General features: G+C 42.3%; 3 protein-coding genes across 3 annotated transcripts; all 3 read right to left on the bottom strand.

The window, feature by feature from the left end:
* Positions 1 to 4,072: 4,072 nt before the first annotated feature.
* LOC115801052 (trace amine-associated receptor 13c-like) lies at positions 4,073 to 5,380 on the bottom strand. The gene is made up of 2 exons (XM_030758752.1): positions 5,208 to 5,380; positions 4,073 to 4,883 (listed from the first exon to the last, which is right to left on the bottom strand). The coding sequence occupies exons 1-2, from the start codon at positions 5,378 to 5,380 to the stop codon at positions 4,073 to 4,075; spliced, it is 984 nt and encodes a 327-aa protein (XP_030614612.1).
* Positions 5,381 to 12,639: 7,259 nt separating this feature from the next.
* Positions 12,640 to 13,966, bottom strand: LOC115801167 (trace amine-associated receptor 13c-like). The gene is made up of 2 exons (XM_030758897.1): positions 13,794 to 13,966; positions 12,640 to 13,450 (listed from the first exon to the last, which is right to left on the bottom strand). Exons 1-2 carry the CDS (start codon positions 13,964 to 13,966, stop codon positions 12,640 to 12,642), a joined length of 984 nt encoding a protein of 327 aa, XP_030614757.1.
* A 2,139-nt stretch (positions 13,967 to 16,105) lies between these two features.
* Positions 16,106 to 17,272, bottom strand: LOC115801112 (trace amine-associated receptor 13c-like). Its single transcript, XM_030758831.1, has 2 exons — positions 17,100 to 17,272; positions 16,106 to 16,922 (listed from the first exon to the last, which is right to left on the bottom strand). The coding sequence occupies exons 1-2, from the start codon at positions 17,270 to 17,272 to the stop codon at positions 16,106 to 16,108; spliced, it is 990 nt and encodes a 329-aa protein (XP_030614691.1).
* Positions 17,273 to 21,256: the final 3,984 nt, after the last annotated feature.

Raw genomic sequence — 21,256 nt, 5'->3', positions numbered from 1 at the left:
TGTGTAATAAATGAATATAATATACAAGTTTCACTTTTACTGAAATAAATCAACTTTTTCATGATATTCTAATTTTATGACCAGCACCTGGACTTTCACATAGTAAAATCCAAGATTTTAAACCAAACCAGCATTTTGTTATAATTCTAGCCCTAAGTTTCATATTATTTAACCTCTCAGTGGCCAAGGTTTTCAGAATATGGCATGTTTGTGCTCTATCCCAATACCTGCTGCAGGTGTGTTTTATCTTACCATTAATATCCTTCTGATGCTTTCAACTTTAAAAGTGTTACGATTTTGCGTTCTAATAAACTGGGAAAACTGAGGTCGCTTTAATGGAAAATTTGTAACACTGATAAATGAAATCAAATTCTTTTGATGCTGTGGTCACAGATAAACTGAATTTGTTGCATTTAGGTTGTAGTTTAACCTGTTTAATTTTAACTAGGTTAATATTATACCCCACAAATGAAATGTAACACAGTTTATATAACAATTAAGAATGTGAGGAAAATGGGTATGGGTAACAGAATTTCTTAACCTCTGTACCCCAAAATTGTTGTCAAAATTATATAAATTATTACTAAAAACTGATGACTCAGTTTCCCTCCCAATTGCAAAATGGGAGCGTGATCTTTCTGTCAACCTGGATCAAAATTTATGGACAGAAATATGTTTAAATATCTTCAAAATGACTAAAAGACCCCAAGTACAACTTGTACAATATAAAATTCTCCATAGAACACACTATACTGGACAAAGGATGTTCCAAATGGGTCTTACACACTCAAACATATGCACCCACTGTACAAGCAATTCAGAGGATAATCATCTACATGCTCTGTGGTCTTGTGTACCTGTTCAGAGATTTTGGCAGAGGATATGTGAAGACCTATCCACATGGTTTAGCTGTCGTGTCCCAACTTCCCCCAGACTATGCATTTTAGGTGACGTCAGTGAATTAGTTATGGAGTCAAATACATCACACATAGTTCTTACTGCTTTGTGCGTCGCTAAGAAAACTATCCTCATGAATTGGAAGTCAAAAAATAAACTGTATTACTCTATACAAAAATTTATTAATTGACCATGTTAGTTTAGAGAGAATGTCTGCTTCTTCTAAAAACCAATTGGAGGAATTTGACTCTCTTTGGTTCCCACTGATCAGCTCCATTACTTAGTGGGGGTGGTTGGCGGTGGGCTCCGCACCTGATGTGCTTTGTAGGCGGTCGGGGGAGGACACCGGGGGCCTGTGTAGCTGGTAGCCTCCTGAGACTGGAGTCCTGAGGTGACCTTCTGGTGATGTTTGTGTACCTGTACTGGTTGATGGTGGTGGGGGCTTGGATGGTGCTGACTTACGGTCCTGGAGTGTGGGCTGGGGTGCTTGGGGGGGGTGGGTGCCGGCCCTCGGTCGGTTGGCTGGTCTTCCCTGTGTGGCTCGGGGGCTGGGGTCTGGGGCCCGGGGCCCGGGCCCTGGGGCCGCCCTGCCTCCCAGTGGGTCACCCCTGGCGCTGGGGGGGGTCTCTGCTGTCCCGGGCGCACCTCCGGGCGGGGTGGGTTGACCTGGCCTGCGTCGGGGTGTCCGGTCTGCGCTTTTGGGGCCCTGGGGTGCCTGCATTGCGGGGGGGTGGGGCGGGAGGTGGGGGCAGCGGTGGGGTGGTTGGGGAGGGACAGTATTTCCAACTCAGGCCAGTATGTCCTGTTGTTCGTTTGTGTCTATTGTCGAATTATGGGCGTCTAGTGTTAGCGGCCCGCCCTCTGCGATGGGTGCGATGGCGCCAGTCTCAGGTGCTGCAGTGCTCTGGGATGCTGTCGCCACGGCCCCGGGCTCACCCCTCCCTGCCCTGTGCTGGGGTGTGGGAGGTCGGGGTGCCTATTAAGCCAGTGGACAGCTGGCTCTCTTCCTCCAGGTTGCCTTTTGGCTTCCTGGTCATATGCCCCCCCCCCCCACACACACAGAATACACATCACTCACAAATGTAGGGTGGAGAGGCCATGTACAGAGCCGCACTTAATACACACAGGACCTTTGGGGCAGGCATGTTACCCAGAGATTGATGAGATGGGGCACCTAAGGTGGCCCCACTCGGATCCTCGTCACTGTCTGTCCCCAAATTTTATTTGCACTTTAGACATGGAGGGTTTTGGGGGGGCAGTGTGGGCAAGCACTGACAACCAGCAGTTGGTGCTTGTGGCACAACTGTCCCCTCAATTTTAACTGCACCCTATACACCACATTCATTCACAAACATAAACACATACACTTACAAGTTGGGGAGGAGGAGGGGTGGATGGGTCATCTCACACCCCGATTTCTTACACCTGGACCGGGGTGGGGGTCGGGTTGTTCCTTGGGGCCCGGGCTGGCGGCGTCTTGGGGTCGCTGTTGGCCCTGGGATGGTTTCCACTCGCCCCATCTTCAGATGGTGGGTAGCTATGGATGAATGTGTGTCTTTGTGTATTTGTCAGTCTTCGTGAGTATGGGTGAATGAGTGAATGTGTGCGTACAGTGTATATATGTTTATATGTATGTGGGTCAGTGTGTATGTGCATGTATGTGTATTTGTATATAAATGCGTACATGGGTGTGCTTGCAGGTGTGCGTGTGTTTGTATGTATGGCTGGACCTGGGTCTGGGCCTGTGCCTTGCCTCCTGGCCGCTCCCTGCTGGTTGGTTTCTCCCTTCCTGCCCCCCTGGGGTGTGGGTATCTCGGGGTTCCTGGGTGGGACTGGATATTCTGGCGTGGGAGTTGACCTGCTCCCCTGGGGGTTGCGGCGCAGGGCTGCGGTGGCTTCTCCGGCGTGGGGGGGGGGGCTCTGTGGTAGGTCGGCGGTCCTTGGGTGCTGGGGGTTCCGGCCTGTACGGGGGGCTGGCCACTGGAGGGGGTGCTTCTCATCGCCTCGGGTTCTCTGAGGCCCGTGCTCCTCGGCTTGGTGTGGGGGGGGGCCTCTGTCTGGGCCCTCTCTCTCCCGTCTGCTGGGGTGGGTGTGCGGTTCTCCTAGGAATGAGTGGCCTCGGGTCTTCGTAGGTCTCGATGGGCTGCTGCTGGCCTGGGCTTTCTGGGGCTTTCTTTGCCCGCCTCTAGCTTCTGATGGGCGGAGCTGTGGCGTTCTCCCCTCATTAGTAAATACATTTCATGACACAAACACCCACGTAATAACACAAAATGGTTGGTTTGTGTAACCATGCTTCTTTTATTTTGTTTTTCCCACACAGTTTATAATTGCAAATATTGACAATATCTTATGTTTTATAAGTGATGAACTATTTGGCTTACCTACTTGCACTCTTTCCTGTTTCTTTGTTCTATTTTCTCTCTCTTTTTTTTCTTTCTTTTTTCTACTTCTTCTTTCCCTTTCTCTTTTCTTTTTTCTAAGCCTGTCAGCTCCAACACAATTTGTCAAATAACATGTTAAAAATAATTATATATATAGATATATATATATATAGAGAACCTATAGAGCTCATCTTGAAATAGCAAATATGTTTGGCACAACAATACATTCAGATCACAGTTCTGTTTCCAAGATCTGCCAAACATGACAGGCTAAAAAAAAAAAAAAAAAATTCAGTCCATTCAGTCGTGAGGGGGCTGGAGCCTATCCCAGCTGACAAAGGGCGAGATAGTTTAACAATGACATTATTTAATAAAGACATGACCCACTTGAGCTTTATCTTAAAATACTGACCAATTAAATTGTATATGAAAAAAAAATTACTTTCCTTCCTCTGTCATCAATAATAATGCCCTCTACAGGGTCATGAATGTTAATGTGCAGATGTGACCAGATGTATATTTCATGTATGTGTTCTTGCTTAGCACTAATATTTATGATACACCACCTACCCTCTGAGGAGGACTGTTATCTCTTTAGAAAATGCAGAGAAAAACACACAATTACTTAAAAACTGATGTGGAAAATAGTTATTGGCCTGGTTAACCATAAATATATGTAATAATTTGTAATCTGTATAGTATGGGTGAAAACAGCACAATGCAAAGAGACAGAAATTCTTTTCTGCATGTTCCTTTTTGATCATGAACATGTTTTTAGAGCAGATTTCTTCCTTCTACAGCATGCTGACCTCACAGGAGCCAGGCTGCAGTATCTGCAGAGTGACAATTAGTTCCGTGGCTTTTCTAAACCAGGGGTAGAACATAGCATAGATCACAGGGTTTAGACAGGAGTTAAAAAAAAATAGATAGAATACAATGGATGCAGATGAACTATTGAGCAACTCTTCCCCTAAAAGAGAAACACAGTAATAAGGGCAGAAACATATCAGAAACACAAGAACAAGAACACCAAGAGTCCTGGCTGCTTTTAACTCAGACTTCTTTGGTGTTACTGAGAGCTGCAGTGTGACAGCTGTAACATGAGAACGCATGGCTCGAGCCTGAGACACAGCCACCACAAACACTCTCATATACAGAACTATGATGACAGAAACTGGAACAATAAAAGTTAAAATGAGATCAGTAGTTCCTGCAATGAGGTCAGTGGCAAATATACATTCTCCATAGCAGGAATTATGTTGGATTGGTTGAAGCAGGTCATTCTTTATGAGCAGAATGTTGTAGAAAACAGAGCAGAGCCAACACAGACAGACACAGAGTTTAATTCTTCTGTCAGTGATTCTGGTGGGGTAATGCAGAGGGTGACAAATAGCCACGTAACGGTCGACTGATATCAGCACCATGTTTCCTACTGAGGCAGAGGTAACAATGAAGCATACATAATTATACAGAAAACATATGAGCGGACCAAGAAACCAACAGGCTGTATCTCGTAGGATTTTTGTAGGCATCAACAACAGACCAACAAGAAAGTCCGAGACAGCCAGAGAGAGGAGGAGGATGTTAGTGGGTGTGTGGAGCTGCCTGAAATAAAAAAGAAAAAAACATTTTTTAAACCAACAAGTCAACATTGTCTCTAGAATGAAATAATTCAAACAGGTGTTACAGATAAAATAGTTATGGGTGTCATATGTGCAAGTGTAGACATTTAGAAGGTAACGGTTATTGGTAGGAGAAAGAATTTGGTATCAAGTCTCAGGTGTCAAAGTTGAGTTGCCCATGTACAAAAGTAATCTCCCAATTAAAAGATAAATCTTGTGCACCCAGGAGAACAATCATTAAACATAAACTTATACTGACTCAGACTTGTGAAACTATAGTAGGTCTGAAAAAAAACTGAAACTCTGCCTGAAGTGGGAGACTGCGATGATGACGAGCAGGTTGAGAGCCACAGTGAGCAGACAGATTGAGAACACCACAATGTAAGGGAGCAAGACTTGAGACAGAAGAGTTGTAGGCTTCTTGCAGGAGGTGTTGAAGAGTTGTGGAAAGCAGAGCTCTGCTCTGTCTTGTGTATCCATCTTCACAGACCTGAAGAGAGCTGCAACTCTGGCAGCATAATAAACAGAATTAATTATATAACTGATGCTCCTTTTCTTAACTCCTCCCCTTGCCTTTCTCTCTGAGTCTGTTGGACATTGACTTGCCCCTTCCCCTCCTCTGGGCTAATATATTTGTTATTCATTTCCTGCAGTGAAACGAAGAACTGATCCTCTGAGTGTGCACTGATTACTGATGGATTCAGCCTGGCCACCTGTTGAAGGTAAAGTGCCAGGATGGTTAACACTAACATCACTGTATGCAGCCCCCTTTTGGGGTGTTTCGTGTTTTTTTTTTTTTTTTTGCGTTTTTGGCCACAGCAGCTTTTGTTAGCAGTGGAGAGAGACAGGAAATGGGGGAAAGATACAGGGGAAGACACGCAGGCAAATTGGCGACAGGCCGGGACGCGAACCCGCGCCGCCCGCACCACAACGCGGCATATGTATGTGGTTGCCGGCTTCACCACTAAGCCACCCAGGCGCCCCTTTGTGGTTCTTTTTGAATAGGAAATCAAATTAAAATGTTACTTTGCCCGACAAGCCAGAGCAAAATTCTAATCAATTTCCAAAATCTGAGGTGAAGGATTCATCCAGCGGCTAACTCTCTTGCTAAAGCACTTCCCTTATTAAGGTCAAGGAGTTTTGAAACCTAACTTATAGTTTGTTCTGACATTGAATTCTGGGTTATTATTAAAAATTTTCTCTTCAATTATGTGACATATTGGCAACTTGTCCAGGGTGTACCCTGCCTCTCAGTCTACAACAGCTGGGATAAATGCCTACCCCCTCCCACAACTCTAATTTGGATAAGTGGAAGAAAATGGATGGATGTTTGATTATGGTTTTCTAGTATTTGTTGTTTAGAGTTCTTATAGTCCAGCTTTTCTGTGCTTCTGTAATGGTCACCCTAGGAGAGCTGGTCAGTGCTGTGAAAGGTCCTTAACCCATCAGCAGGATCAGTATCTGCTCCTTTGTGCAAGGAGGAACAGGATGAGCATTGCCAGAACTACAAAATGACCTCCAGCCGGACACTGGAGTGAATGTCTGAAAAAACCATCAGCAACAGACTTCATGAGGGTGGTGGGCCTGATGTCCTCCAGTGTGCCCTGCACTCACTGCCTGGCACTGTTTGGACACACTAATGGGTGAGTGTGTCCAAGCAGTGTAAGCTCTTGGAATGAAATAATGGTTCTATCTTAAACAGCATGTTCTAACTTTGTTTTCTAATTTTTTTGTTTGTTTCTAAATTCAGTATTTCAATTTCCTGAGAGATACCATTGGATTTTTCCAAATGGGTGTAGTTTACATGGCATAAGTAAATAAGTTATTTCTACTCAAATGCAGGACTCCAAGTAAAAGTTCCAAACACAGTGTTTTATTTACAAAACATTACTGTATAATATTAATAAACTACTCTAAGAACTCTACAAAAGCCAAAACACAATGGTGGTTTAGAACTATGGAACTTTTCTCACTACTTCTTAGCCAACAGATTGATTTTATGTTTCCAAATAGATTAAATCAAACTTGTTAGCCTATGGCTGGAGCTAAAACAAGCACTCTGTAGAAAACTAAAAATCTTTGATCTGCCTTTCATTAGCTTCAGTATTAAATACCAGTCTCTGACTAGTTTGAATTATCATAAGCCTTCAGGCGTGATTTCCTATTACCCATAAATGTCTCAGTGTCCATAGAACCAATCAGAATGCAAGATCAGACCATGTGACTTCAAACATTTTCTGGCTGCACTGAGGAACTTCTGTTGGTGGTGATCAGATTGTGACCTTGTTTTGTGTAGAAAAAATGTTCAGCGATCAAACTTGTCTAACTAAAGAAAGTAAAAGTCGTAACAAGATTTCTGTCGGTGAACCTGCAGAAGGATCATTACTGGCTGCTCCCAGGTACTTCTCCCATACTCCCAGACCTGCAGGGGGCTCCTGTCTCCTGTGGGGGGGGGGGGGGGGGGGGGGGGGGGGGGGGGGGACCAGAGGGCAGGTGGCTCGGCGTGTACACAGCCCCCCGAATGCATCCCATCCCTCTGTTGTCACGAACCCTGCGGCCTAGTATCTACTATTCTATTATCTGGTTGTTAAGTGATGACGTAGGCTTCCATTTCCGGGTCCAAACTGTCACGTGATCGATATGCTGCAGTGCTGTGTCCCTGGTTGTTTTAACCAATTTGCCTCAAAAAAAAAAAAAAAAAGCTGTGATTTTTAAAGATGAGAAAGAGAGGAGGAAATAGCTGCAGTTGATAAGGTATGCTACAATCTTCTCTAACCCCTTAACTACATGACACCCTCTGGTTATTATTGGCTCTGTGAAACCCATTTCTTAACATGATTGGCCGAATGAGGTGTCAGTGAAAATGGGAGGATCTAGCCTGCCATATAAAATAAATGGTAAATGGACTAGTTCTTATATAGTGCTTTTCTACTCAGTCTGAGCACTCAAAGCGCTTATACAGCATGTTTACATTTACCCATGCACACCCATTCATACAGGCACTTAATAGGCTACAAAATTGGTTTTCCAGAGCAAATAATAACCAGAGGGCGTTATGTAGTTTTTTCAAGTGATTTTGGTTCTGCCAGTTAACAGGTTAATAGTGAACAGTCACTGGTTCTTTCATTTCTGTTTATTTAGGTGCATTTGCTCCCAGAAATGACGTCGGACTTAAAGACCGGATTGTTAAAGTAAGTGACAGAAAACGTAGTAAAGTTTGGACACACTTTAATTTGATAGACAGGCAAAGTAGACTGCAAATTTAAAATTTCATATCGAGCAGGCTCCATAAACAACCTGCACAGACATATATGAACTCTTCATCCATCAGTGCAATTAGAAGAACAAAACAGGGCAGGTCATATCAGGTAGGAGAAACAGGATCACTCAGAAAAACCTTGTTTACACGAGGACGGCACAAACGATGAAAATGCTGTAGTTCCCATTGCCAGGCCACAATGTGGTGGTGTGTTTTTTTGCAAAGCCTGTTTACACAACACACGCATGCCTGAAGGGACTCAGTGGGATGCACGGCAAAGATTTGTTCATTATTTACAAAAGGGTCAGTGTGAGAAGCTTTGTGTGGACTGATGACGAGGTTGGATTGCTGCTGCACACAACACTAAATTTTTTTCATTGGTCCTGAAGAGGGCTGTTCATGTAGCCCTCTAAAAATACTGGCAATGGTGCAGCTTTCTGCTCCTGGTTAGTCAGCTCTTTGGCCATTGGTTTGGGGGTGAAAACCAGAAGAGAGACTAGCCTGAGGTCCCACAGAGGATCTCCTTCCATGCATGCAATGTGAACTGTGGCCCCTGATCTAAGAACACATCCAGAGGTATGCCATGTAATCAGAAAACATGCCCCTTTAACAAGTGAATGGTCTCCAGGGCTGTTGGAAGCTTGGGTAAGGCCACAAAGTGAGCTGCCTTAGAGAAATGGTCTATTATGGTTATTAATATGACTGTGTTACCTGAAGATGGGGGTAATTCAGTAACGAAGTCCAGGGCTATGTGGGACTATGGACATCCAGGTGTGGGGAGGGGTCTTAGAAGTCCTGCAGGGGGTGAACTAACCGACTTGTTTTGGGCACATATTGGACAGGCAGATACATAATCATGCACATCTTTATCAAGAGTGGGCCACCTAAACAAGCCTTGCAGAAAAGTGTTAGTTTTATTTATTTCAGGGTGGCAGGTGAACTTGTCTGAGTGAACCCAGTGAATTGCTAGAAGGGACAAACAGGTGGTTGGGCGGACCTCCCCGAAGATCAGGTTCATCCTGCTGAGCACTGTGGATACTGGATTCAATCTCCCACGTGGGGGAGCCAGTGATGCATGTGGGAGGCATGATGGGAATGTCTTCAGCGGCTGACTCAGAAGTAATAAATTGCAGGGAGAGAGCAGCTGGCTTAAAATTCACTGGAACTGGGCCTATATAACAAAGTTGAAACGAGAGAAAAACAATGCCTGACTGGACTGATGAGCATTCAGCTGTTAAGCAGTGCGGAGGGAAGTTTTTATGGTCTATCCAGACAATGAACGGATGTTCTGCTCCTTCCAGGCAGTGTCTCAATTCTTCTAGTGAGAGTTTGACAGCTAAGAGCTCCAGATCCCCGATGTTATTGTTCCTTTCTGTGGAAGAGAGCCAACGAGAATAGTAAGCACAAGGATGTAGCTTACCCTCTTTTTGTTGTGACAGGATGGCACCCACTCCAGTGTCTGCGGGATCCATTTCAACCATAAACTGTTGTCTGGTTGAATAAGGACAGATGCAGATGCAAACTGGTCTTTAAGAGTACTGAAAGCACAATTAGTGGCAACATCCGATCTGAAAGGAACCTTAGGTGATGTTGAAAGCCATCTTGCATAATAATCTTGGTAGAGAAGAATTTATTATATGGTCCACCAGTATCCCCACCCTTACTGCTGGGCCCCGTCTTTTGGCTTTCACAGACAGATTCTAATAAAAATTTCCCTTGCTGCATTGGCTTGACACCTTTCCTTTAAAAACCTCACTGAGAGGAAGTAGTGACAAAATTAAAAATTTCTTTAACTAGGTGGTAGACACTGGAGGTGAAGTGTGCCCCTTTTTTAAGAAGGGGGTCTGGAGGGTGTGCTCTAAATATATGGGGATCACACTACTCCAGGGTACTCAAAAGAAGAGTTTGTACGCTAGTCAAAGCTTGGATTCAGAAGGAACAATACGGTTTTCGCCCTAGTTGCAGAATGCTGGACCAGCTCTTTATCCTCTCTAAGATATTCAAGAGTCCATGGGAGTTTGCCCATCCAGCCTACATGTATTTTGTTGTCTCGGAGAAAGCATTAGATCACATCCCTTGGTGGTGTACTGTGAGAGGTGCTTCAGGAGTATGGGCTATCAGGGTCATTGCTGTGAGCTATCTGGTCCCTGTACAACTGTTGCGAGAGCTCCAGAGAGCACCTCAGACCCTTGGGGTGGCTGTAGCTCAGGAGATAGAGAAGGTCATCTACTAAACGAAAGGTTGGTGGCTTGATTCCTGGCTGCTCCAGGCTGCATGCCAAAGTGTCCTTGGGCAAGATACAGAACCCCAAGCTGCTCTCCAATGCAAGAATTGAAGTATGAATGTGTGTGAATGTTAGGCAATAAAAAGAACTTAGTTACACATGGAAGAGCTTGCATGAATGGGTAAATATAAATGTGTTGTACAAGGGCTTTGAGTGCTCAGAGTAGAAAAGCGGTATATAAGAACTAGTCCATTTACCATTTACTTGTTCTCAGCAGGCGTTGGACCTACAAGGGCTGTCATTTGTTAGTGATTCTGTTCATAGTTTTATTTATTTATTTTTATTATATTTTTTGACCTTTTTTACAGCTTTATTTTTGATAGTAAGCAGTGTAGAGAGACATACATGGTTGCCTACTCATCCACTGAGCCACCATGATGCCCTTGTTCATATTTTTTATGGGCAGAATTTTTAAACAGAGCCAAGTGGCAGAAGGCTTCAACTGTGGTGGTCTGAAGATCTCATCTCTGCTTTTTGCAGATGACATGGTTCTTTGGCTTCATCGGGCTTTGGCCTCCAGTTTGCACTAGAGTAGTTTGCAGATGGGTGTGAAGCAACAGGAATGAAAATTAGCAAGTCTGAGGCCGTGGTTCTCAGTGTTCCAGGGACGAGTTGTTGAGGAGAGTAGGATCTTGACAGACGGATGGGGGCTGCATCTGCAGTGATGGACGCTGCACCGGTCCATCGTGGTCAAGAGGACTTAGCATGAAAGCAAAGTTAGCAATTTACTGGTCGATCTACATCCCTATGCTCACCTATGGTCACAAGCTTTGGGTAGTGACTGAAAGAATGAGAGCACAGATACAAGCGGTGGAAATGAGCTTTCTCCCTAGAATCAGTTGGAGTTCAGTCATTTGGGAAGAGCTCAGAATAGAGTCACTGCTCCATATCAAAAGGAGGTGGCTTGCTGAGGTGGTGCAGGCATCTGACAAGGATGCCTCCTGGGTGAGATGTTTCAGGCATGTCCTACTTGGAGGAGGCCCCGGGTAAGACCCAGAACAAGCTAGGGAGATTAGATTTCTCGGCTGGCCTGGGAACTCCTTGGTGGTCCCCCAGATGAGCTGGAGGAGCTGGCTGGGGAAATGGAAGTCTGGGCTTCATTGCCCCTGCAACCCAGCTCCAGATAAGAGGACTCTGCAACTTGTCTAAAAGACAAATGTGATCTTTCAGAGAGCTTTGAGTCAAATTTCTTTTGCGAGTGCCTTAGCTAACTGAAGCTTGCCAACACACACTTTACTATTCAGAAGTTGTTAAAAATTTCCTCTCACATAGTAAAATCCAAGATTTTAAACCAAGCATTTGTTATAATTCTAACTCTAAGTTGGCCAAGGTTTCATAATATGACATGTTTGTGCAATATCCCAATACCTGCTGCAGTTGTGTTTTATGTTACCATTAATTCCTTCTGATGCCTTCAACTTTAAAATGTTACAATGACGCTTTTTTTTTTAATGGAAGGTTTGTAGCACTAATAAATAAAATCAAACTGCTTTGATGTTGTGGTCACAGAAACTGAATTTGTTCAGTTATCTGTTCAATTCGCATTTATGTTGTAGTTTAACCTGTTTGATTTTAACTAGGTTAATATTATACCCAACAAATTAAATGTAACACAAAAATATTGCATGTTTTTTTGTGCTTTGGGAGAGGGCAGTATTCTTTCTTACCTATTGTATTTGAAGAAATATGGCGTAAAACACAATTTTCACAGAAGTACTAAAAGTAGAAAAAGACACCTATATTAGAAGAAGCTGCTGATTTACTCAGTCCTGTTACTGTTGCCACATTCTTATCCTTTGACTATGATTGAGAATATTTCTGGCAATATGTGAGAAAAGTATTTTAACAGACAATGATATTGTTAAAAAAAAAACACACGACCCACTGGAGCTTTGTTTTAAAACACTGACCAATTAAATATGTAAAAATTAAAAAAAAAAAAACTTTCCTTTTTCTGTCATCAATAATATTGCCGTCCACAAGCGCATGAATGTTAATGCGCAGATGTGACGAGGTGTCTATTTAATGTACATAAAAAAAACTGATGAGGAAAATAGTAATAATATTGACCAGGTTAACCTTAAACAGATATATGAATGAAAAACAGCACAATTCAAAGTTCACTTAAAGAGACAAATTTTTTTTTGCATTTTCAATTTTGATCATGAACATGTTTTTAGAGCAGATTTCTTTCTTCTACAGCATGCTGACCTCACAGGAGCCAGGCTGCAGTATCTGCAGAGTGACAATTAGTTTCACAGCTTTTCTAAACCAGGGGTAGAACATAGCATAGATCACAGGGTTTAGACAGGAGTTAAAATAGAATAGATAGAACACAAAAGATGCAGATGAACTATTGAACAATTCGTCTCCTAAAAGAGAAACACAGTAATAAGGGCAGAAACATGTTAGAAACACAAGAACAAGAACACCAAGAGTCCTGGCTGCTTTTAACTCAGATTTCTTTGGTGTTACTGAGAGCTGCAGTGTGACAGCTGTAACATGAGAGCGCATGGCCCGGGCCTGAGACACAGCCACCACAAACACTCTCATATACAGAACTATGATGACAAAAACTGGAACAATAAAAGTTAGAACGATATCAGTAGTTCCTGCAATGAGGTCAGTGACATATATACATTCTCCATAACAGGAATTATGTTGGAATGGTTGAAGCAGGTCATTCTTTATGAGCAGAATGTTATAGAAAACAGAGCAGAGCCAACACAGACAGACACAGAGTTTAATTCTTCTGTCAGTGATTCTGGTGGGGTAATGCAGAGGGTCACAAATAGCCACATAGCGGTCGACTGATATCAGCATCATAACACCCACTGAGGCAGAGGTAACAATGAAGCATACATAATTGTACAGAAAACACGTGAGCTGACCAAGAAACCAACAGGCTGTATCTCGTAGGATTTTTGCAGGCATCAACAACAGACCAACAAGAAAGTCCGAGACAGCCAGAGAGAGGAGGAGGATGTTAGTGGGTGTGTGGAGCTGCCTGGAAAGAAATAGAATGTAATTAATCCAAAAATCACCCAAACAAAAATATTCAAGCAAGCATTACAAAGAAGATATGCAAACTTTTAAATTGCCTTCAGTCAACAGTTGTGATTTGGTGTTAAATAAACAAAATTGAATTAATTAAGTACTTAAGTGTTACTGAGGTTGCAGTTGAAAGAATCTGAAGATTTTTGGTAGGAGAAACAATACAATTTGTGGTTTCTGGTCTGACATTTGTCCATCATTGTGCAACAGTATACAAGTTAAAATATGATCATTAATTATTGGCTCAAACTGACTCAGACTTGTTAAGTAGTTAAAAAGAGAAAGTGAAACTCTGCCTGAAGTGGGAGATTGATATGATGACTAGCAAGTTGAGAACCACAGTGAGCAGAGAAACTGGTGGCATCAGAATTCGAAGCAGCCAAACTTGAAACAGAGGAGCTGCCGGTTTCTTGCAGGAGGTGTTGAAGAGTTGTGGAAAGCAGAGCTCTGCTCCATGCTGTGTATCCATCTTCACTGACCTGCAGAGACCTACAGCTCTGCCACTGAAATTAACAGAATTAATTACAAAACTGATGCTCATGTTTTCTCTTAACTCCTCCCCTCATCTTTTCTGTGTCTGTTGGACTGTGTCTGTTTTGGTGCAGCACCCTGTGTGTGACCAGTTTTATAGTCAGCAACCACTTGTTAGGGAATACACATTATACATTTTTTGATAGGCTTCTGGGGGGGGTGGTCAATCAGTCTCCAGAACTGTGTCGACTAAGGCCTTACTGAGCCCTGTTTCACAGCAACACTTGCCCTAAGGTGCGTCATATATGGGGTCAGGCTCCTTCAATATTAGAGCAAAAATTCCAAGAGCTAATTATCTTCTATGTGCAATTTGAATGGTCACCAGGGAATAATTACATGTATAGAACAAGGAGTCAAATCTGAGAAAAAAACAGCAAACAGCAAACAAACAAAATAAAAGTCTTTAAAGGTTTGCTGACTTTGTCCTAAAGTATAGTGCTAAAACCCTTTATTCTATAGGAAATCTATGGGAAGATTTATCACATTTCTCTCTCTTATAAAAAAAGTTTCTGAATTGAGACGCACCAGTCAAATTTCTTGTATATATTGACTTGTATATTAGAGGGATGCAGATCATTTAGAAAGCTGGGAGCAAAATTATGTCCTCAACCGCATTAGTTAAGTATAGCAGGGTGCCAACACAGAGCTAACAGCTAAGGTTTTGCTTTGACATCATAAAAGCTAGAATTTTTTTCCAGCTTCAGGTATTTTTTTTTTTAGCACTCTAACACTCAGATGTTTGTTGTGGGATGAATACATATTGTCATATTCTGCCACTTTACCTGCTGCAGCTTACGATGATTAGTCTGTTGATGCTTTCATACTCTACTGCATCTTTAAAGTGTCACAATGTTGCATAAGCCAAAACTTGGGTAAAACAATTATGTGGTGTTTAAAGGATCTTCTGTAGAAATACAGTTAGCTTAAACTGATATTTGTTTGTTTTAAACTGCTTTAACCCTTTATTTAGCACAGGCCTGCCATTCGCAGGATTCCTGCAACAGTGCTGTAATAACCCTACTATATGTTGGCTGTGAGCGCAACTTCTCAGCTTTCAGGAACCATTTGGATTTTTCAAAAGGGACAAGTTGTGTATTTATGGTAATGCAAAGTGTGCTTGCCCATATTTCTTTTGCATGTGCCTAAGCTAACTGTAGCTTGTCAACACATATGTAACACTTTATGATTCAGAGGTTGCTAAAATTTCCTTTCACATAGTAAAATCTAAGATTTTAAACCAAACTTTTTGTTATGATTCTATAACTCTGAGTTTCATATTGTGGGGCAAACTGTTTAACCTCCCAGTGACCAAGGTTTTCAGAGTGTGACATGCCATTAATATTCTTCTGATTCTTTCAACTTTAAAATGTTACAATGTCGCATTCAAATAAAATCAGGCAAAACTGAGGTTATATATATATTGTTGGATTACAGCAATTAAAAATATTAATCTTTTTAAAATCTTTGTTTTTTCCTGCTGTCGGAGAGGTCAGTATTATTGTCTTACCTGTTGCTATTTCACACAAGTAGTAAAAGTAGAAAAAGACTTGATCAGAAAAAGCTGCTGATTTACACAACCCAGGCTGCCACATTCTTATCCTTAATATTTCTGGCAATATGTGAGGCAAAGAGTTTAACAGACAATGATGTTATTATAAAAACACATGACCCACCCTTTTCTTAATATGCCAATTAAATAATATATGAAAATAAAAAAAAAAACAAAAAACTAAACTTCCTTTCCTTTACCATCAATAATATTGCCCTCCACTGTTAATGTGCAGATGTGATCAGGTGTTTATCTCATGTATGTTCTGTTGCTTAGCACTAAAGATGCCCTCTAAGGAGGATTGTTATTTCATTACAAAATCAGAGAAAACACACAATTACTAAAAAAACTGAGGAGGAAAATAGTTATTGACCTGGTTAACCATAAATATATGTAATCATTTGCAATCTTTATAATATGGGTGAAACACAGCACAGTGCAATGTTTCCTTAAAGACACTGAATGATTTTTACTTCTGCATTTTCAGTTTTGATCACGAACAGCAGATTAGAGCAGATTTCTTTTTTTCTACAGCATGCTGACCTCACAGGAAGCAGGCTGCAGTATCTGCAGAGTGACAATTAGTTTCACAGCTTTTCTAAACCAGGGGTAGAACATAGCATAGATCACAGGGTTTAAACAGGAGTTAAAATAGAATAGATAGACAACAATGGATGCAGATGAGCTATTGAACAATTCATCTCCTAAAAGAGAAACACAGTAATAAGGGCAGAAACATGTTAGAAACACAAGAACAAGAACACCAAGAGTCCTGGCTGCTTTTAACTCAGATTTCTTTGGTGTTCGGCTCACTGAGAGCTGCAGTGTGACAGCTGTAACATGAGAGCGCATGGCCCGGGCCTGAGACACAGCCACCACAAACACTCTCAGATACAGAACTACAATGACAGAAACTGGAACAATAAAAGTTAAAATGAGATCAGTGGTTCCTGCAATGAGGTCAGTGGCAAATATACATTCTCCATAACAGGAGTTATGTTGGATTGGTTGAAGCAGGTCATGCTTTATGAGCAGAATGTTGTAGAACAAAGAGCAGAGCCAACACAGACAGACACAGAGTTTAATTCTTCTGTCAGTGATTCTGGTGGGGTAATGCAGAGGGTCACAAATAGCCACATAGCGGTCAACTGATATCAGCACCATGTTTCCTACTGAGGCAGAGGTAACAATGAAGCATACATAATTATACAGAAAACATGTGAGCTGACCAACAAACCAACAGGCTGTATCTCGTAGGATTTTTGCAGGCATCAACAACAGACCAACAAGAAAGTCCGAGACAGCCAGAGAGAGGAGGAGGATGTTAGTGGGTGTGTGGAGCTGCCTGAAAGAAGACAGGAAAAATAGTTGTTACAAATAAAGTTGAGAGTTGCCCATCATTGTGCAAAAATCATCTCCCAATTGAAATGTAAGTCTGGTGCACAGAGGAGAAAAATCATTAAACATTAACTGACTCAGACTTGTGAAACTACAGTAGGTCTTAAAAAAACTGAAACTCTGCCTGAAGTGGGAGACTGCGATGATGACGAGCAGGTTGAGAGCCACAGTGAGCAGACAGATTGAGAACACCACAATGTAAGGGAGCAAGACTTGAGACAGAAGAGTTGTAGGCTTCTTGCAGGAGGTGTTGAAGAGTTGTGGAAAGCAGAGCTCTGCTCCATCCTGTGTATCCATCTTCACAGACCTGCAGAGAGCTGCAGCTCTGGCAGCATAATAAATAGAATTAATTATATAACTGATGCTCACTCCTGCTCTTAACTCCTCCCCCTTGACTTTCTCCCAGTGTCTGTTGGTCATTGTGCCCCCTTTTCCTTCTTCTAGGCCACTATCACTGTATGTAGCCCCCCCTGTTGTGTTTTGTGTTTCTTTTTGAATAACAAATGCCCTCCCCCAAAGTCAAAGTTTGTAGACACAGATGCCCCAAAATAAATTATTACAAAAGCCTTTTTTCTTTTATATCACTTTTAATTCAGAATTCTTTGCTTGCTATGTCTCTCTCTAGTCTATGTTTCTCTTAGCACTGTTCAGATTGTACTGTAAAGTAATATATTGTGTTTAAAGTGAGTGATGATACAGAATATTTCAAGAGTCTTTTGATTTTAGCACTTTTTGGGATTTTTTTCCCCCCATAGAGTCAGAGTGCGTTTAGGTTTAACCCACATTTACACCTTGTACTGAACCTATTACTCTGTGTCTGCTTTGAGACCACAGCACCTAAACCTTGATGGAACGATCCAGCCACCAACATGGACTCGGCAGACACCGATCCCTTGAGGCAGACATTGGTGATTCAGGAGGATATGCTTCAACGACACAACCATATGCTCCGACTGATTACCAGCCAGTTGGGAGCCACCACACAGCAACTTGCGGATCTGAAAGGTATGCTGGAAGCCACCACATCCCCTACGCCACCCCATCTCTCTCCCCTGTCTCCTCCAGCGTCAGAGTCACAGCCTGGAGCTGCTGCCCTCCTGGCACCCCCAGACACCACTGAAAGACCCTTGCCTACACCCGAAGTCTTCTCTGGTGAGTTGGAAAAATGTGGCGGTTATCTCCAGTGGTGTGTGTGTGTGTGTGTGTGTGTTGGTGGGCGCGTCTCTCTGGAGCGGTGGTTGTGAGTCTCCTCCCTCCTGGGCCGGCCTTCGTAGAAGCTGTTTCCACACCTGGTTCTGAGCAGCTCGTCATCCTGCTCTTCTTAAGCTGGCAGTCGGCTTTCAACCGTCGCTGGATTGTTGACTGTGAACCAGTTTATTTCGGCCACCTTTCGTCAGTCTCTGTTGTTATCTCCGCCTTGACTTACCTGTGTCTTCTTTGCGCTCCCCGTCGAGTGGAAGTGTTTGTGGAGACCGCAGCCCAGTCTCACCCCCCCAATGCCCACCTCTCTGCCTGCTCTCCACACCACCCCTGGAGCCCTATTCACCTCCTCCACCACTGGAGTCCCTTTTCTCCCTCCATTCTAAGCCCGCCTGCACACATCTCCACTCAGAGTATGCAGACAGTTCCTGGAGAATGAAGGAACTGATACCATTGACTGGCCCCCATGCTCGTCTAACCTAAATCCAATAGAACACCTCATTATATTTTGGTCCAATACTGCCAGGTTGCACCTCAGGGTGTCCAGGAGCTCAGTGATACTCTGGTCCAGATCTGGGAGGAGATGCCCCAGGATACTATCTGGCATCTCATTAGAAACATGCCCCAACACTGTCAGGCATGTATACAAGCACATGGGGGCCATCCAAACTACTGAGTACCATTTTTGAGTTGCTGCAATGAAATTGTGGCAAAATTGACTAGCCTGCTGCATCATTTTCATTTCCATCAATCGATGTGGCATCCTTTCATTCCTAACACATTACCCAGTCCATATCAGTATAGATATCAGCAAGATTTTTTTTCCACATTGAGATTTGATGTGTTTTCAAAGTGTTCCTTTATTTATTGATTTTTTGAGTAGTGTATTTACTAACCAACAGAGTGCTCATTTCAGTGTCTCCAACAATCAGCAATATATATATATATATATATATATATATATATATATATATATATATATTTTAATTATAGGTTACATCCATTATTTAATATTTGTACAAGCCCACAGCAAAAATGAGAAAGCAATACAAAATTTAATTAACCATTAATTTTATCAGCAGCATGGTGGTGCTGCTGCCTCACAGCTAGAATGACATCTAGAAGTGTGGAGTTTGCGTGTTCTCCCCATGTCCGTGTGGGTTTCCTCCCACAGTTACTGGGGTTAGGTTAATTGGTCACTCTAAATTGCCCATAGGTGTGAGTGTGAATGGTGTGAGTGTGAATAGGCGTGTCTGTCTCTCTGTATTGGCCCTGCGACAGGCTGGCGACCTGTACAGGGTGTACCCTGCCTCTCACCCTATGTCAGCTGGGATAGGCTCCAGTGACCCTCAACAGGATAAGAGGATGGATGGATTCATTTTATCTCAGACTGGACTAACCCACAAAAATAAAAAGAGAATTTGGCTGTTACAGCATCGTCAGCAGGGTTTAGGATGCAGAAGCATTTTACAGATCCCTGGAGCAGCTGGCAGCTGCTCTGATGTGCTGCTCTGAATTGAGACAAACCAGTCAAAATTCTAAATGCTAGTTTTAAGCTACTATATTACAGTAAGATGAGCTAAAGCATTTTTCAGTGTCCAAATTGTATATTAGAAGGATTGTTTGCAGGCTCATGAGCTAACAGCTAAGTGTTCAGAGGGGACTAACGTTTTGCTTTGACATTGTAAAACCTAACTTTTTTTTTTTTTTTTCCAGTGTTCAAACACTTGGATATTTGTTGTGGGATGAATACATATTGTCATATTCTGCTGCTATATGTGCTGCAACTTATTATAAAATAGCCTATTGATGCTTTCATACCCTACTGTGTCTTCAAAGTGTCACAATGTTGCATCAGAGGTGCGCCTTGAGGTGCTTTATTTTGGCCGTTTTATTTCTTGTTTTGGCCTTGGCTCACCCCGAAGCCTAAGCTTCTAGTTTTTTCTTCTTTTTGTTCCCTGTTTGGTGTCCATGATCCACCACATGTGCAAAGGTGGTAATAAAACTGGCTTGGCCTTGCCTAGTGAGATTGCGTTTGTGGTTCTGGGGGCTGGGGCGGGGACACCTTTCCGTACCTCGTGTTGCGCCCCTTTCCCCTAGACTGGGGCGTAACAACTGTTTGTTGTGATTTGCTGCTATATAAATAAAACTGAATTTAACTAAAGTACTGCGGGCAAAGTCAAATTTAGGAAATTAAACTTCTTTTTTTTTGTGATGTGAGAAAAATATTTTACTTTCTAATATTCTCCACTGGGCAGCTTGAAAGATTATGAACACGTCCCATATATTCAGTTGTCTAATTATACTTAAGCATCTGGAAATGTGAAGCTCATTCTCAACCACTTTCAACATTACATATCACTGTCTTGTTAATTTTTCAATAGAAATAATAATTTAATGCATCTCTATACTTCATGAAGTTGCATGCTTGTCAGTTCCATTTGTTATCCAAAAATTGAAAAACTGACTAAATGTTTTGTGGTGGGGTATCCTGTCAACAGACTAAACCCTTAATTATGTTTTTATGAAGTTTTGAACTGAAAAATGGAGCCTTTCTGGATAAAAAGGGGATAGCTGCAATGAGACAGGACGCATCACCAGGGAGGATGGGGAAAATGTCATGCTGACACTGAAGTTATGTCTCAAATCACGTACTGCCAAACTTACACTTGCCATTTTGAGTCAACAAGTGGTTCAAACTATAAAATACAGTTACATGAAGTGCTGTGCAAGGAACAGATGTTGTACTTGTGACAACCATCTTGTATTCATTGAATTATTGAAGCAGGACACATTGCCATGGGCTCTAGCTAATGGGGCCTGATTTTATTTAGGTATTGCAGATAAAACTATTACAGATGCTGTGGTGTTGTTTATGGTGTACACATGTTAAATTGTCACTTTTGCTTCAGTATAATTTTGTACTGTGTGGTCAGAGGCAACAATTGCAGTCAGATGTTGCAAGTTTGGGGTGCAAGTTTTCATGTTTAATGTGAGACAGGTAAACTTGAGACCCATGTAGTCTAGCCCATTTATTTTTTAATTATGACTAAGAAGGATATACCTATACAACTCTGTTAT

The sequence above is a fragment of the Archocentrus centrarchus genome, chromosome 21 (assembly GCF_007364275.1).
Source record: "Archocentrus centrarchus isolate MPI-CPG fArcCen1 chromosome 21, fArcCen1, whole genome shotgun sequence".
NCBI lineage: Eukaryota > Metazoa > Chordata > Actinopteri > Cichliformes > Cichlidae > Archocentrus > Archocentrus centrarchus.
Note: the sequence above shows the minus strand (reverse complement) of the source record. Positions and strands in the feature narration are given on the sequence as shown.